We start from the raw sequence: 17,339 nt of genomic DNA on the forward strand, positions 1-17,339 counted from the left end.
ACACCGACAGGGCCGCCATCTTCCCGGAGAGCTGAGGCTCAGGCCTCAGCCCGCCAGGCCAGCCAATCGGATGTAAGCTCAGTGGCAGGTGTTCCCTATTTCCGGTCGTCTCCTTGGCCTTTGCACTCTGGGAAATGTAGTCCGATAGCAATGGCCGGCGTGGGCGGGGCGAAGCCGCAACGCTCTCTCAGAGCATGATGGGTGTTGTAGTTGGGGGCTTCCCGGGAAGGTTCCGGGTAACGCCTCTGGTCCGGGGGCGGGCGGTCACAGAGCTGCTTGACTGAGAGAAAGAATTGGTAACTGGGAGGAGGCTTTAGCAAGGCCTGAAAGGCTGCGCAACCAGTCAGGGAAGGGGGTTCGGATTAGGGAGGGTAGCTAGGTGGCGCATCTGATATGTTGCTGGGGTCGTGACCGCTCAGGGACTGAGACAGGACCTGGCAGGACCCAGTCGGGAGGCCTGGTCTTCATCGGGCCTTATTTCCAGCAGCCAAGCGACCGAGTAGGCCTCGCTAGTGGCTCCTTTTTGTGTAACCGCCCGAGTTTCCTGCTCCTACCATCTTGGCCAGGAGATGGCCTCCCCGAGTCCTTCACCGGATCCTAAGGTAAGTCGCCCCTCTGGGGATCCCCGTTGTCTGCCACTACCGGAGATAGGACGCGTCACCACCTCACTCCCACTCCCTGACCGCTTCTATAGGGACAGCACTATAAAGGAACAACCCCTTAGTGCTCTGAGATGCGTTCAAGAACAAACTGCCCACTGGCTCCTTTTTCTTTTAAGAAGGACTAAATATATTGACTTCGGAACATTAATAATGCTCCAAACTAGCTCTCATTTGAGTTCCTGCAGGTGAGGCACCATTTTTGACCTTCCCCCGTGTCTTTTCTGCACCTGGCAGAATGCCTGGACCACTGTAGGCGCTTGGAAAACCTCAAGGAATTGAATTGAATAGGGCTACAAGCCAGTGTGAATAGAGAATTAGAGCTGGGCAATGAGGTAAGAGAAGCTTGGAGGCCTTGGGGCATTTTACCAAAATTAAAACATTAGGGTATTATTAAACCAGAAAAACTTCATCTTTTTGCCCAGTTATCCTGTAGTCTGAAGTGCCTTTCACAGTCAGTTCCCAGAACTGAACATCACTTGGAACTCTTAGTTTCTCTTTGCATATTTGGTCCTCATAACTTACTGCTTCTGCCACTTTCAGTGGTAGAATTGTCCTTGAGACAACAGGATCTGACTGAAGAAATCATACTATTTCAGGGGTTGCTGACATTTGAGGATGTGGCTGTGTTTTTTACCCAGGAGGAGTGGGATTATCTGGACCCAGCTCAGAGAAGCCTGTATAAAGATGTCATGATGGAGAATTATGGAAACCTGGTCTCACTTGGTAAGAATCTGTTGTTTCTTTATTAAAATATCTAAGAAGGTACAAGAAATCAGACTCAGAACACTTGGGCCAGTACCAGTACCAAAATTTCTTTGTTTCAAAGTTCAGATTCAAATCTTTCAGCAGTTGTTCCCATGACTCTCATCCTAGCCTTGCAGTGACCAAAATGCAAGCCTTTCTGGCTTCCTAACTTCATAATCTCATCCCCATATTGCTGTGTACTTTTCTCCTGGCTCATCCTCCTACTGCTTTCCTCCCACCCCTTTTCACTGCCTTCTGGAGCCCCTGTTCCTCTTCACATGATGTTCTTTACCCCTCCTGGCCTTAACTGAAACCTGGCACTTTCCCAAGGACACTACTTCTCTGGCTGTCCTTCATGTGGGGGCTGTTTATTCTCCCATACTCTCCTCCTTCCCCATCCTTTGTCTTAAGACTAGAAGAGAGAACTTACTGTTTTCCCAACTTTTCAGTGCTATTCCCAAACATTCATTTTCCACCTTCAAACAAAATCCCTCTCTTTAGAGGTCTCATCATTGTTGCTCTACCCACTCAATTCCTTCTCACTATCATCTGTTAACTTTTTCTTTGGACCCTCACATATAATTTTGTCACATGTTTCACAGTTTTCTGCTATAACCCATGCCATCAGTGACCCAATCAGTACTTGAGCCTTGATGGATTTTGACCAGATTGACTTCAAGGGCCTTGCTTTCTGTTTTTATTCAATAATTCACATCATTGATCATACCCTCAATTTTGTCATAACAAATAAATCTTAAACTCCAGTATTGTATTCTCTGACCAGTTATCCAGGCAATAGTTTATGGACTATAGCTAAAAAAGAATGACTAAAACAGACATGATTTCTGTTATTGTGTAACTTTCAAAAAATTACCTTACAAAAACTTATCTATTGCTCCTATTCCTTTCAACTTAAACCTATTAATTCTTAATTTTTAAATTTTGTATAGGGCATGTGTGCTCACCAGAGATGGGTGTAGTGGGGGGGGGTGCAGGGATGTAAAAAAGCACCCCCTCCATGGGGCCAGCAGGTGACTTGGTAGTTAAGGGCACTGGACTCTCACATGTTCAACTGTGGTTCGAGTCTGAGACCTAACAGCTTGCTTTCTCTTCACGTGCTTGTTCTCTCTCTCTCTCTCTCTCACTCTGTCCCTCTCTGGTCAAATAAAATTAAATTAAGTTAAATAAGATAATTCTTTTTTAAAAAGCACTCCCCTCCCTCGGGGCAGATTGCCATGCCACCATCCTTTTTTCTCCATTCTCCTTTTGGGATTTTGTGCACATACGCATACCACTGGTGTGTTTTTCAAGCTGCCAGGTCCAGGCTTTGATCTGTACAATTGTCCATGTGAAATCCAGCACCCTAACCTCCACACCTGCTGGCCCAAATCTATTAATTCTTAATGGTGTTCCTGTCTCTGGCATCTTCATTTTTGTTTGTTTGTTTGTTTGTTCCCCCCTCTCCCAGGGTATCCATTCCCTCCTAACTTGATATCCTCATACAGTCACCAGCAGTAGTATGCTCACTTACCATCTCATATTAAGCCCTACCCAGTCTGCAAACTTCAAATCCTGTATTTATATAAAACTGCCATTTCTTCTCCCCTATTTGAGTTGCTAAGCAAAGCAATTCTCTAACAATAAAGGATTGATAACCTGTATATATGCATGGCTTTTGATCTCCACTGAAATTTTACAACTCAGAAAAAAAATTTTTTTTTGTCTTTGATATTCTCACTTTCCTGTACCTTTCAGCGACTTTTTTTTTTTTTTTTTTTGAGAGATTTTTGTTACAGGACACATGAACTTGCCAGACAGAGAGAGACAGAGAGGCAGAAAGTGAGAAATCATGGCCACACCGCAATCCCTTCTCCTCCATTCTCCTCTGGGGATCTTGGGCACGCACGCATACATGCCCAACAGGAGTTTTAAGCCACCGGGTCCTGGACTTGAACCACAGTTGACTACATGGGAGTCCAGCGACATAGCCATTACGTTAACTGCTGGTCCCCCTTTCAGTGAGTATTTAAAGAACTTAAACAGTGTGCTGGCCTGGAAGCCTACTGGTTAAAGGAACCGAATCCTACATGGCCACCAAAATCCTGGTCCCAATGGGTTGAAAAACATGCTGAGCATGTGTACATGTGTGCCAGAATCCCAATAGGATGGTGAGATGGAGAAGGGATTGCAGTGTGACCATTCTCTTTTCGTGGGGTGGGGGTTCTTACTCTCTCTTTAACTCCCTTGCCCCTCAGGTGAGCACATGTATTCTCTGGCAATTAAAAAAAAAAAGAAAAAAAAAAAAAAAAGAGGGAGAGTCCTTAGAAAGTTTTCTTTGGGGGCCGAGAGGTGGCATGGTAGTTAAGGACACTGGACTTCCACATGGCCAACTGTGGTTCAAGTCCTGGACCCGGTAGCTTGCTTTATCACTTTACCTCTCTCTTTCTGTCTCTCTCTGGTCAAATTAAAAAATAATAATAATAAATTAAATTAAATAATTCTTAAAAAGAAAAATGTTTTCCTTGAAGTCCATCTCTTAGTAGTGGACCTTACCTTCTGATTCAGAGACTAGAGCTCACTAAGCATGAGCTCCCAACTTTTCTGTCTCTCATCTGAACACTTAAAGCTGTTTCCATCTTCTCACTGCTCCAGAAACTCATTTGTTGTTGTCATTGTTGTTGTTGTTTCCTCCCTATATAGTCAGCCTGTTTCTTCTCCTTTGGTACCTTTATTCTTAGTGTAGACACATTCATTGTTCATCCAGCTGGGAAAAAAGAAAAGGAAAAAAAATACCTTCTTTGAGTCAGCTTCTTTCTTTTTACTTCCCTATAACTTGCTACTCTTTCTCTTCACAGTTGAATTTTTGTGAGAGTAGTTGATGTGTGTTCTGTACCTCCCATTATCTCTAACCCTTTGCCTTATCTCTTACACACTCCTTAAATTGTTTAACAGTAGTCCATAATAATATTAATGTCAAATGCAGTTGACTCTTTTTGAACATTAGAATAGTTATTTATTGGGATCAGCAGATGGTGTAATGGTTACATCAGTGGTCTCCCAAGTAGTCAACTGTGGTTCCAGTCCCGGACCTGGTGGCTTCAAAGTCATGCTGGGCACCTGTGCATGCATACTCAAAATTCCAAGAGGAGAATGGAGGAGAAGGGATTGCAGCATGGACATGCTCCCGGGTGGGGGGGCGGTGGTGGTGATTTCTTGCTTTCTGTCTGTGTCTCTTTGGCAAGCATACATGCCCTATAGCAAAAATCTCTCCCCAAAAAAAAAAAGAATAGTATTTTTTTTGTTGTTGAAGATTTATGCCATAGGGTGCATGTGCTCACCAGAGACAGAGAGAGAGGGGAAAATGAGAAATCACTTCCTGGGGAATGGCTATGCCACAAGCCGCCCTTGAGTTTTGGGGCATGCACATACACCCCCAGTTCGTTTATCAGGCTGCTAGGTCAGGGACTTAGACCATGGAGTTGGCTATGTATGATCCATGCCACCTGCTGGCCCTGGAGTAATATTTTTTTCTTCCTCTTTATAAATAGTTGAAACTTATTGTTTCCTTCCATTGGTTTGCATTCTTCGCAATCTGTATACTTTCCTTGGGGCACCTTAACCTACCCTCAGCTCATCAGCTACCACTATGTGATGATAAGTCCCAAATCTTTTTCTTCACCTAAGGAAAGTAATGTGGACTATGACTACCTGAGTTCAAATCCTGATTCTATCACTTACCAGCCTTGTAACTACCAGAGAATTACTTAACTTCTCTGTGCCTCAGTTTCTTTTTTTAAACAAAATGGAAATCATAACACCTCTCTCCAAAGGTTATAGTATTAACTGACTTAATATATTGGGTTATTGGAAAAGTCATGTCGCATTTTTGCATAGAAAAATGCATCATGACTTTCCTAACAATATGTAAAGCACCCAAGACACTGATTAGTATGTAGTAAATACAGTCACACCTCACTTAATAACCTTTCTGTTTCATAACTGCTTAGATTTACAACCAATTCTTCAGCACCAGGAATCCTCTTTTTCAGTCTGCATGAGTCTCAGGAATCCCCTTTCTCAGTCATTGTCTTGTTCCTGCAGTCAGTTAGTTTTCACTACATGAAGTGTTCACAGTCACACAAGACTACATATTTTGTTTGTAAATTGGCACTTTATTGTGCATCCATAGTAGTATTCAGAATAAGTAAAACTGATTACATTGGATTTACATTAATGTATTATAACATGTCTTGTCACTTTCTGGTGCTTATCTAATGTATGCTTTTTGTATGTATAGAATCACATTATTCTAGTGTGGTATTACATAATATCTGTTGAAAAATACATAACTTGTGGCACCACTAGACATCTGCCTTTAAGCTCCTTGCTTATCAACTAATTCGCTTAATCACCTAGTTGTAGGAATGGAACTTGCTGTTAAGTGAGGAGTGCCTGTACTGTATAAATGAAGATTGCTATAGTCATCATTTTCTTCACTATTGAGCTCCAAATTCTTTAAAGATCATGTAAGTAACTCATACCTGGCAAGTCTCACTCCATTAAGATCTCAAGGGTCTTTTCTTCTAAGTTAAATATTCCTTTCTCTGAGACCAGCATGTGGCATGGTGGTTAAGGGTACTGGACCTCTCCCGCATGGTGGACCATGGTTCAAGTCTTGGACCTGGCAGCTTGCTTTCTCACTTTTTCTCTCTCTCTCTCTCACACTTTGTCTTCCTCTGGTCAAATTAAAATAAATAAATAAAGTTAAATAAAATAATTCTTTCAAAAAATGTCTTTCTCTGTGATACGTTGTATAAGCTTCCATCGGTGAATTTATCATATTATACTAAATCATTCTTTATACGTTAATTCTCTAATCACACTGATCACCATGAGGACATTAACTTCATCTTTTTTATTTTATTTCTTTAGCCCTCAACGCAGAGCCAGGCCTATAATACATGTTTCTCAGATATTTGCGTGACTGGATAAGTATGATTGATTTAAGATTCAGTATGTCTTAACTGATTATATTGCATTAATCCTTAAACTAGCCCTTGCCACCAGTTTTCCTTTCTTTTATTATATTGTTTCTACTGCCACCAAAGTGATTTCATGTTAGTTAACTGCTTAAAAACTTCTGATAGTTCCTGATAGCTTAAAGGATAAAAAAATCTTAATTTTTTATTCTGTGATACGAGGGCCACCTAAATATAACTCCTGCCTAACTTTCCTGCCTATTATTTCCTGATCACAATTTCAGCCAATCAGCTGCTGATTTTTTTGGTCTGTCTGTTGTTTTTTAAAGTATTGTTATGTTTCTGAATCACTACCAGCTTTTCCATATAGATGGTATCCTGGTTGATAGAAACAGGCAAGTACCTAACCCTGCCAGCCCCTATTACTGCAGCATGTTAACACTATTTGGACAAAGGCTCTCTGTGATCTCATGCTTTTAGGCTTTCTTCATTTCAACTAAAATACAGCTTTTAAACATTTATTTTTCCTCTCATAGCCTTTTAGTTCTCCTCAATAGACTCCATCTCTGTTCTATTGATGAGAGATTACTAATATTCTGTTACAATACAGTGTTGCCCTCTGTTTCATCTTACTGTTTTTTCATAACCTCTCTTCAAACTTTTTGGGTCTTCATTAATACTTTTTCTTTTTATGCTGCCTTTTTTTAAAAAGTTTGATAGCTGCATTGATAGCCTCTTAGGTCTTTGACTTCTTTCATTTTAATGACTCTCTTATGTCTACTTGTGATACAGTAGGCTTTGATGAACTGGGAATTGTTGTACCTATAAGAACTTGAACCCATTGGAACTCTTAATGTTTTTTATAATAATCTCTCCAATTATTCATCAACTCTTCTTCCGTTCAATTCATAGTTACCAGACACTATGATAGGTCCTAGAAATTCTAATTCTTCCCCATTGTTTCATTCTATAAACATGGAAACTATTCATTTTATACTTTGTTGAATAGCAGAATTGGCAGCCATGGCCCACAGACCAAATCTGGTCTCATTTGGTTGTTGGGTGTTTTTTTTTTTTCCTTATTTATTATTTTTTTAGAGAAAGATTTTTTTGCTATAGGGCACGTGCGCTCACTGGAGAGACAGAGAGAGACAATGATAAATCACCCCCAAGGAAGGATGGCCACACCACAATTCTTTCACATCTATTCTTCTCTCAGGATTTCGTGCATACATACCTGGCATGAGTTTTAAGCTGCCAGGTCTGGGACTCGAACTGTGGTCAACTGCATGGGAGTCCAGCAACGTAACCATTACACTATCTACTGGTCCTGCTCATTTGTTTTTATAAATAAAATTTTATTGAAACATGGACATGCCTATTCCTTTATATGTTTTCTGCTTACTTTATGCTATAATGGCAGAATTGAGTAGTTGCAACAGAGACCATGTAGCTCACAAAGCAAACATATTTGTTATCTGACTCCTGTTGTATCCTTAAATTCATCCACTTCCACTTTATCATTTCCTTACATTCTCTGTCACTCCTCAAATACCACATTATTACAACTGCTTAATTAAAAATTATAGAAATCAACTCAAGCTAGATAAACTAACAAGGAAAATTACTACCGAGACATAGGCATGTCTTATAGAATATATGGGCAGGATTACAGCTGGACATCAGAAAAGGATTGAATCTTAGAAGTCAGGTGTTATTCTCTGTCTTACTTCAAGCTCTGCTATGATAAAATACCATAGTCTAGGTGGCTTAAACAATAGACATTTCTCTCATAGTTCTAGAGCCTAGAAAGTCTAGATCAAGGTGCTAGCAGACTCAGTTCCTGTTACGGGCCCTCTTTTTGGCTTGTTTAGCTGCCTTCTCACTGTATCTTCACATAGTGAAGTAAGAGAGAGCACTCTGGTCTTGTCCCACCATGGAGACCTGAGCTACATGACCTCATCTAAATATGTTTATCTCCCCAATGCCCACCTTTGACCCCAGGATGAGAAAATATGATATAAGGATGATATATGGTCACCATTAAATTTGCCAAACCCAGGATCATTATTTCAAGGCTGCTCTGTGTTAAAGCCTACACTTGTTTTCTTCACTTATCTATCCTATTGACCTATTTATGCCAGTATCATTGTTTTATTTACTCTAGTAATAAACATGTTGTCTCATAAAGCGAAGTGATTCTCCAGTATCCTTTTTAGGATGTATTTAACTACTTTGCATTTTTCTAGTTGAAATTTACATCCGCTAGGGTTTTTGAAATTGGTTCATGTGATTTTAATTGAATGTGATCAGCTTTATAGATTAGTTTGGGAAGAATTGAGATCCTTATAAAGTTGAATCTTTTTAACCATTCAGTTGATTGTTCAACTGTCCTTTCATCTTTTAGAAAAATTGTAAGGATTACTTTATGGATCTTGCACATTTCTTGTGATGTTTATTTTTTAAGTTTTTATGAATTTTGTTACTATTGTTAAGAGCATATTTTATTTTCAAATTATGTTAACTAATTTGCTTGGAAGCAGAACCAGTTTTTTTATCTCATTTTTGCTATTATATTTTCACTAGATTCTTTTAGGAATTTTAGGTAGACATTCATATCATCTTCAAAAAATGATAATTTTTGCCTTATTTCTTTGAGTAAAAACCCTCAGCATAATATCCTCTGGATAAGCATTATAAAGAAACTTTCCTTACAATAAGGAATTTATAATTAAATGGACGAGATAAACACATAACAAATAGTTTAAAAATACAGTGTAATGATAGCTACAATGGAGTTATAGGCTAAGGATGGTAAGAGAAAATAGAACACCTAAATCTATTTAGTGATTTAGGGCAAGTTTTATAAAGGACTTTTGCTTTGAACTGAATCATAAAGAGAAACCATGAGTTTGCCAGGTAAACAATGTTGAAAGACATGTAATAAATGGTATATCTGAAGACATGGCATGAAAAGATTATAACACAAGCAATTTGCCTAGAAAAAATATTATAGAATAGATAGGAAAGTGAGTTGAACACTAGAGACCATGTCAAGAAAAGTACTGAGTATTATTATGAAGAGTGATTTTTATCTTAAAGATAGTGGGAGGCAGCTGGATCTGTTAAGTGATGACATGCAGAGAGTTTCATTTTATAAAGCTCTTTCTGGATCAGTAAGGCAGATGTAATATGAGGGCAGCTTAAGCCATCATTAGATGGCTACATGATTTTGAGGGTGAAAAGAAAAGGTCAATGCTTGAGAGGAATATGATTTTTTTGACTGATTAACAGTAAGAAGAAAGACATCCAAGATGATTTCCTTCCTTGAGGTTTTGAAGTGCTCTCAAGGAATGATTATAGAAGTGGGGAGAGACATGAGAGCAGATATAATGACCATGTGAGCCCTTTGTGAGGCACCTAAAAGATATATCCAGTGGGTGGATATACAGAGTAAGGATGTAAACCTGGGTAATAATAACATAAAACAATTGACAAAAGAAATAAGTGAGAAAAATTAGAAAAGGCCAAAGAAATAGGGAGGGAATATATTACCATAGAAATCAAAAATAGGTAGTCAAAAAATAGGAGTGGTCAACAGTGTCAGATGCTATTGAATAAAATAAGGACTGAAAAATGTTCATTATATTTGAAAGTCATGGATGACTTAATGAGAAGTTCTCTAGATATTGGAAACAGAAACCAAAATTCGCAGTAGATTGCAGAAAAGATTGGGAATAGAAAGATATGACGTATAATAGTGACAATGTTAAGTTTTTTTTAAAGCTTGGCTTTCATGAGAAGGACTGCAAATTCAAGATAAAGTTGAATATATCTGTGTGGTAGTATGAAAATGTCAGTGGAGAGTGTAGGTTGAAGAAAGAAGAAAGAACGGTGATAATTGAATGACTGCCTGGAAGTGAGTGGAATCAGGAGGGTATGGATTAGCTTTAGATGAGAACAGAATATGTTATTGTATACTTAACATTTTTTAAAATCATATTATTTTCTTATTTTTACTCAACATTCATTCCCTTTGGTAGGGGATTTCATGGGGGTTTTTTTGTTGTTTTTTTTTGTTTGTTTTGTTTTGTTTTTTTTTTAAGAATTATTCACTTGGGAACCAACAGTTAGCGTAATGGCTATGTCACTGGACTCCCACATAGTCGACCGCGGTTCACATCCCGGACCCGGTGGCTTAGAACTCACGCCTGGGCGTGGGCGTGCGTGCCCAAGATCCCGAGAGGAGAATGGAGGAGAAGGGATTGCGGTGTGACCATCCCCCCTGGGGGGTGATTTCTCGCTTTCTGTCTCTATGCCTCTCTCTGTCTGTCTGGTGAGCGCACGCACCCTATAGTGAAAACCTCTCAAAAAAAAAAAAAAAAGAAAATTATTCACTTATTTAATTTCAATTTGTTAATGTTATTTTTTAATTTGACCAGAGAGAGCAGATAGAGAGAGAAAGGGAAAGTGGGAAAGCAAGCTGCCAGGTCCAGTACTCAAACCACAGTTGGCCATGTGGGAATCCAGCGCCTTTAACCACCATGCCACCTGCCGGCCCCAGAGATTTCATGTTATATCTCTGAATCCTAGCTAATTACGTAGTGCCCAGAATGCTTTTGAAAGACAATGAGTAAATCTTGTTATTGAATAAATAGTTGTATCTCCTGGTTCTTTGTGTTTTATTCTTTTTAGCATCTTTTTTCTTTTAAGAGTTTTTTTCATTAGAGCGCATGTGCTACAGGGAGAGAGATAGACCCAGTGAGATGGAAAGTGAGAAATGGCCACCCCACAATCCCTTCTCTTCCATTCTCCTTCTGATATTATGGGCACGCAGGTACACATGTGCTGGCATGATTTTCAAGCCACTGGGCCCAGGACTCAAACCTCAGTTGGCCCCATGCGGGAGTCCAGCGATGTAACCACTATGCCATCTGCTGGTCCCTTAGCATCTTTTTATGTGTTTCTTTCAGTTATTTGGTCTACTCACACTCAAAACAATGCTTTGCCATACTTCTTTTATTGACTCTTCTGTTTTCTTTCCTTGTTATGATTTCTTTCCTAACAGATTGGTTAATTCTACCATGACTTGTTTTATTTCTTTATTTGCCCATCTTACCTTGTGCTATTTAGTGTTGATATGCCAGCCCTTGCTCTCAATTCTGTTTGCGTCTACCACCTCATGCTTTGTTTGAACACCCTTTACATACCCTTCTCCAAGAAAATGATTTAATTGTGTTAGATGACTAATATTAAATAATATTTGTAAAGACTATAAGCTTATAGTCTTCACTTTTTCATGTGTATTATGAAAAAAACATGTATGGATTTAAAAAATATTTTGCACCAAAATAAACCCATACTTTAATTCCATTTGTCCACAAATTTTTTGAACTACCCTTGTGTATAAATTTAAGTCTCACAACAATGCTGTAAGGTATAGTGAACTACATGTTATAGATATAGTAGATTAATTTATCTTGATAGCTTTATTCTTCTAATAGCTTCTCATTTCCATGAAAGAACTTGGCTAAGATGTTTGTTTTTTATTTATTATTCTAGATGTTTTGAACAGAGATAAAGATGAAGAGCCAACTGTGAAACAAGAAATGGAAGAAATTGAAGAAGAAGTGGAACCTCAGGGTGTAATAGTTAGAAGGATCAAAAGTGAAATTGACCAGGATCCCATGGGTAGAGAGACCTTTGAACTTGTTGGTAGGTTAGATAAACAGAGAGGAATTTTCTTATGGGAAATACCAAGAGAATCTTTGACCCAGGAACAGAAATCATTCAGAGGAAACACTAACATTATCCGTAAGAGACCAAACTCAGAAGAGAAATGCCATAAATGTGAAGAATGTGGAAAGGGTTTTGTTCGCAAGGCCCATTTTATTCAACATCAAAGGGTTCATACAGGTGAGAAACCTTTTCAATGCAATGAATGTGGGAAAAGTTTTAGTCGCAGTTCATTTGTTATTGAACATCAGAGAATTCACACTGGGGAAAGACCCTATGAATGTAATTACTGTGGAAAAACCTTTAGTGTGAGCTCAACCCTTATTAGACATCAAAGGATCCACACAGGAGAAAGACCCTATCAGTGTAATCAGTGTAAACAGAGCTTCAGCCAGAGAAGAAGCCTTGTTAAACATCAAAGGATTCACACAGGGGAGAAACCCCATAAATGTAGTGACTGTGGGAAAGCCTTCAGTTGGAAGTCACACCTTATTGAGCATCAGAGAACTCACACTGGTGAGAAACCCTATCACTGTACCAAATGTAAGAAAAGCTTTAGTCGAAATTCATTGCTTGTTGAACATCAGAGAATTCATACAGGGGAAAGACCCCATAAATGTGGTGAATGTGGAAAAGCCTTTAGATTAAGTACATACCTTATTCAACACCAGAAGATCCACACTGGTGAAAAGCCCTTTCTTTGTATTGAATGTGGAAAAAGCTTCAGTCGGAGCTCATTCCTCATTGAACATCAGAGGATCCATACTGGTGAAAGACCTTATCAGTGCAAAGAGTGTGGCAAAAGTTTCAGTCAACTTTGCAACCTTACTCGTCATCAGAGAATTCACACAGGAGACAAACCCCACAAATGTGAGGAATGTGGAAAAGCCTTTAGTAGAAGCTCAGGTCTTATTCAGCATCAGCGAATTCACACCAGGGAGAAGACTTGTTCATACAGTGAAACTAAGGAAAGCTTTGACCCAAATTGCAGTCTTATTATACAGCAAGAGGTCTACCCTAAGGAAAAATCTTATAAATGTGATGAATGTGGAAAAACTTTTAGTGTTAGTGCTCATCTTGTACAACATCAAAGAATCCACACTGGTGAAAAGCCCTACCTATGTACTGTTTGTGGGAAAAGCTTCAGTCGGAGCTCATTTCTTATCGAACATCAGAGAATTCACACTGGTGAGAGACCTTATTTGTGCAGACAGTGTGGTAAAAGCTTTAGTCAACTTTGTAATCTTATTCGACATCAAGGTGTTCACACAGGTAATAAACCCCATAAATGTGATGAATGTGGGAAGGCCTTTAGCCGGAACTCAGGACTTATTCAGCATCAGAGAATACACACAGGAGAGAAACCTTATAAATGTGAGAAGTGTGACAAAAGTTTCAGTCAACAACGCAGCCTTGTCAACCATCAGAAGATCCACACAGAGGTTAAAATCCAAGAAACCCATGAATGTGATGCTTGTGGCGAAGCCTTCAATTGCCGTATTTCTCTCATTCAGCATCAAAAACTGCACACTGCATGGATGCAGTAAATGTAGAGAAGTGTGTAAGCTCAATTTGATTTGAGACTAGCTACCCAAGTGCAGTTTTAGTATGGCTCAGCATGAGTCAGATTTAGTGATAAATACAGCAAATTCTCCTTGGCCTCAGACAAAGGGTTCCTAAGATTCTGTGAATAGTCAACAATTACCCATGGGCAATTGACTTTCATTACTCTTTGATTTGATGATGATAAAGAAAGACATGGTAATTTAAGCATCTTTTTTTAGTAAATCAGCAAAGAGGTTAAACCTGGGTTCAGAGCACATGGGAGGTACTCTGAAACAAAGTTGGATGAGGGCAAGGGCTCTGGAAGCAGGTTATATTAGAAACAAAATGACTCAGAGCCCTCTGCCACCATCTCATATGGTGGTTCTTTTAATTCTGTGATATATTTGGCTATGCACACCAAAGTTCAGTGCTTAAGCATATGTAAGTTGTCAAGGAAACAAAACCCAAATGTTTATGAAACCAGTATGCAAAGTTTTTGTCATTGTATACAATGTTTTTGAAATCAGAATACAAAGTTGTTTGTCATGTGAGTTAAAGGCAGTTCCAATGCCTGGGGGTTCCCAGAGCAATGAAATGAATGGACCATTAACTTTACATGTAATTATTATGTGAAGAATTAACAAACCTTTTAAAGGTGTTACCAGGAAACTTTGGGAGTGCCTTTTTTCTTTTGTTCCCCAAGCTGGGCCCAAAAAAGTGGACAAGGTCCTCATCTTTTGTGCTCTTCCATCTGTGAAAGCTATTTGTAATCATGTATAAATAAGTTTATTCTTCCACAACCAAGAGCATGTGAAAGTGTACATATTTTGATTACCAAGAATTGGAAATAAAAAGACCTGGAGTCTATGCTAGGAAACATATTTTTGGTATTGTTTTGGTTTTTATGCTAACTATGTTTTGCATGCAATTTTAAAATTCTTATTTCTGGTTCTAGGGCTTTCCTTAGTTAATAGATATAAAACTATTAATTCATCTGTTTTAATCATTAAAACCTAGGGTTTTTTGTTTTGTTTTGTGTAAACATTCTTTATTACTTCAGTGTAAAATATATTATTGTTGTTTTAAAATTGGAATCAAGGATTTGAAGGATATTGCTCTCATTTTGTCTGCCTATGACTCGTTAAACTTTTCTAGAGTAGTTCAACTAGGGTTAAGCCCAGGGTCTTTAGTTTCTGGGTATAGATTTCCAAATCACCAGAACTCTGTAGTTCTAACTTCTTAATAGTTTGAGTAAGTGATCTCTCATTCTCCAATATCCCTGACTTGCTAAAACTCACCTCATAAGATCCCCTCTTCTCAGGACCAGCAGTTGGCGTAATGGCTATGTTGCTGGACTCCCATGTAGTTGACCATGGTTCAAGTCCTGGACCCCGGTGACTTAAACTCATGCCAAGCATGTGTGCATGCGTGCCCAAGATCCCGAGAGGAGAATAGAGGAGAAGGGAGTATGGTGTGGCCATCCCCCTGGGGGGTGATTTCTCGCTTTCTATCTCTCTGTCTCTCTCTTTCTGGCAAGTGCACGTGCCCTATAGCAAAAACCTCTCCAAACAAAAAAAAAAAAGATTCCCTCTTATCTCTGGATATCGTGTGTGTGTGTGTGTGTGTGTGTGTGTGTGTGTGTGTGTGTCTGCATGTAAATGTGGAGTTATGGTATATGTATAGAAATATATCTATTTTTGTGTACCTCCTGTATTCAAATTAGGTACTCATAGTTACTATTGGATTGTTGCAAAAGTCATGAAGTATTTTTCTATGCAAAAATGTGTCATGACTTCCGATGACACAATATGTAGTTAACATTTCAAAACAGTTTGTAACCTAGTGAAAAGTACAAAAAATAACAAACTGCACTCTTTTCCTCAATAAAAGTTTCCCCCTGCCCTGGATCTGCCCATTTTTTAAAATTCTATAAATAGAATAATTTGCAGGTCAGGGTCTCAGCTAATAGGGATGTTAGACCTGTTCTCAGTTTTTTTGTTTTTTTTTTTTTTTCTGGAAAGATTTTTGCTGTTGGGTGCATGTACTCGATAGACAGAAAGCGAGAAATCATCCCCGACAGGGGATGGCCACTCTGCAATCTCTTCACCTCCATTTTCTTCTTGGGATCTTGGGCATGCATGCACATGTGCCTAGCGTGAGTTTTAAGTCACCAGGTCCAGGACTCAAACCTCAGTCAACTAGATGGGAGTCAGTGGTGTAACCATTACTCCCATCTGCTGGTCTCTGTTCTCAGTATTTTAAAAAACACTATAAAGTGTATGTTTTCACTGAAACACTAAAGCACATTTCTCTACTTTCTCTGGAATCACATCAGTGTCATATATGGTTATCTTACTTAGCTTGATCCCATTGTAATTTGGGGCCCTGATTGTATTAGAAATTCCTATTAGAATTACATAATTTTTTACCCTCTTTGGACATGAAACTGGGATGACAACTCAAAGCTCCTGCAGCATTAGACAATTCTTGACTATGTAACAATTCATTGCTTATTTTTTTAAAAAGCCAGCAAATTTTTTTTTCCAAACAAGTTTATTTCTGTTCAATTCTGTTTTCCAAGAAAATGATAGAAGTATGCAGAAGATTCTAGGGAGAGATTAAAGTGCCTAGAAGAAGAGGAAAAGGAAAAGTTAAGTTCTTCAAGAGGATGATGCTTAAAATGAAAAAAATGAGTTCGAAGGAAGACAAAGTGTCTGAAGACTGGGAATTCTGAAGGAACCTGATAGCTGCAAAGTAAACTCCTATCACTCTTTGACTTGGCATTGTGGCTTGGATAATACTATCTTAAGTAAGAGCAGATTAAGACAGTTGACCTGCCTAAAAATTTGGGTTAACTTTTTTTTTTTTTTTTTTTTGAGCGAGAGAGTTCTTTTCCCATAGGGCATGTGCACTCACTAGAAAGACAGACAGAGAGACAGAAAGTGAGAAATCACTTCCCAGGAGGTATGGTCACGCTGCCATCTCTTGGGATCTTGGGAACGCATGCACATGTGCCTGGTGTGTTTCAAGCCCCCTTTAAAATACTACACACAGCACATCCTGTGGTGCCTCCATTTTAACTCAAGGCAATGTGGAGGTCAACGGGAAGGACAAGATATTGTACCATGATTTTTTTTTTTAAGAATGATTTTTGTTTGATTTTATCTATTATTTTTAAATTTGACCAGAGACAGGGAAAGTGAGAAATCAAGCTGCCAGGTCCAGGACTCAAACCACAGTTGCCGTGTGCAAGTCCAATACCTTAAACACCGCACCACCTGCCGGCCCCTATGCCATGATTCTTGCCCTTTCTTAGATCTGTGGATCTTCTCTCAAGAAGTTGTACATGGGAAATGGTTTTTCAGGGACTCATGGATTTTAGAGACTCTTAATGTGGTTTTAAGAGATATGGCACTTCAGCTAAGTCAATAGGAATGGGAGGAGATGGATTTGAGAATTATTTACCAACATACTTGCATTTAGTTGGATAAGACAGGTAAAAGCAAAGATTCATAGTAGGTTTGAGGGTTGGTGTTCATCACTGAAACAAGAAGAAAATTTACACCTGGTATGCAGTGAGTAGATTAAGTTGACTTGATCTTGAAATGTTTGGCCTGTCCATGAGACCAGACGTGTTCAGAGGCAAGTGGAGATAGTAATATGGTGTGTAGGG

General features: G+C 39.0%; 1 protein-coding gene across 3 annotated transcripts; it reads left to right on the top strand.

The window, feature by feature from the left end:
* Positions 1 to 61: 61 nt before the first annotated feature.
* Positions 62 to 13,495, top strand: ZNF189 (zinc finger protein 189; the record flags this gene model as incomplete). Of its 3 annotated transcripts, none has more annotated exon segments than XM_006145551.3 (3): positions 62 to 602; positions 1,259 to 1,385; positions 11,948 to 13,495. In XM_006145551.3, coding segments are annotated over 3 exon segments (1,708 nt in total), but the record flags the coding sequence as incomplete, so codon positions are not given.
* Positions 13,496 to 17,339: the final 3,844 nt, after the last annotated feature.

The sequence above is a fragment of the Tupaia chinensis genome, unplaced genomic scaffold (genome assembly GCF_000334495.1).
Source record: "Tupaia chinensis unplaced genomic scaffold, TupChi_1.0 Scaffold000153_1, whole genome shotgun sequence".
Taxonomy (NCBI): Eukaryota; Metazoa; Chordata; class Mammalia; order Scandentia; family Tupaiidae; genus Tupaia; species Tupaia belangeri.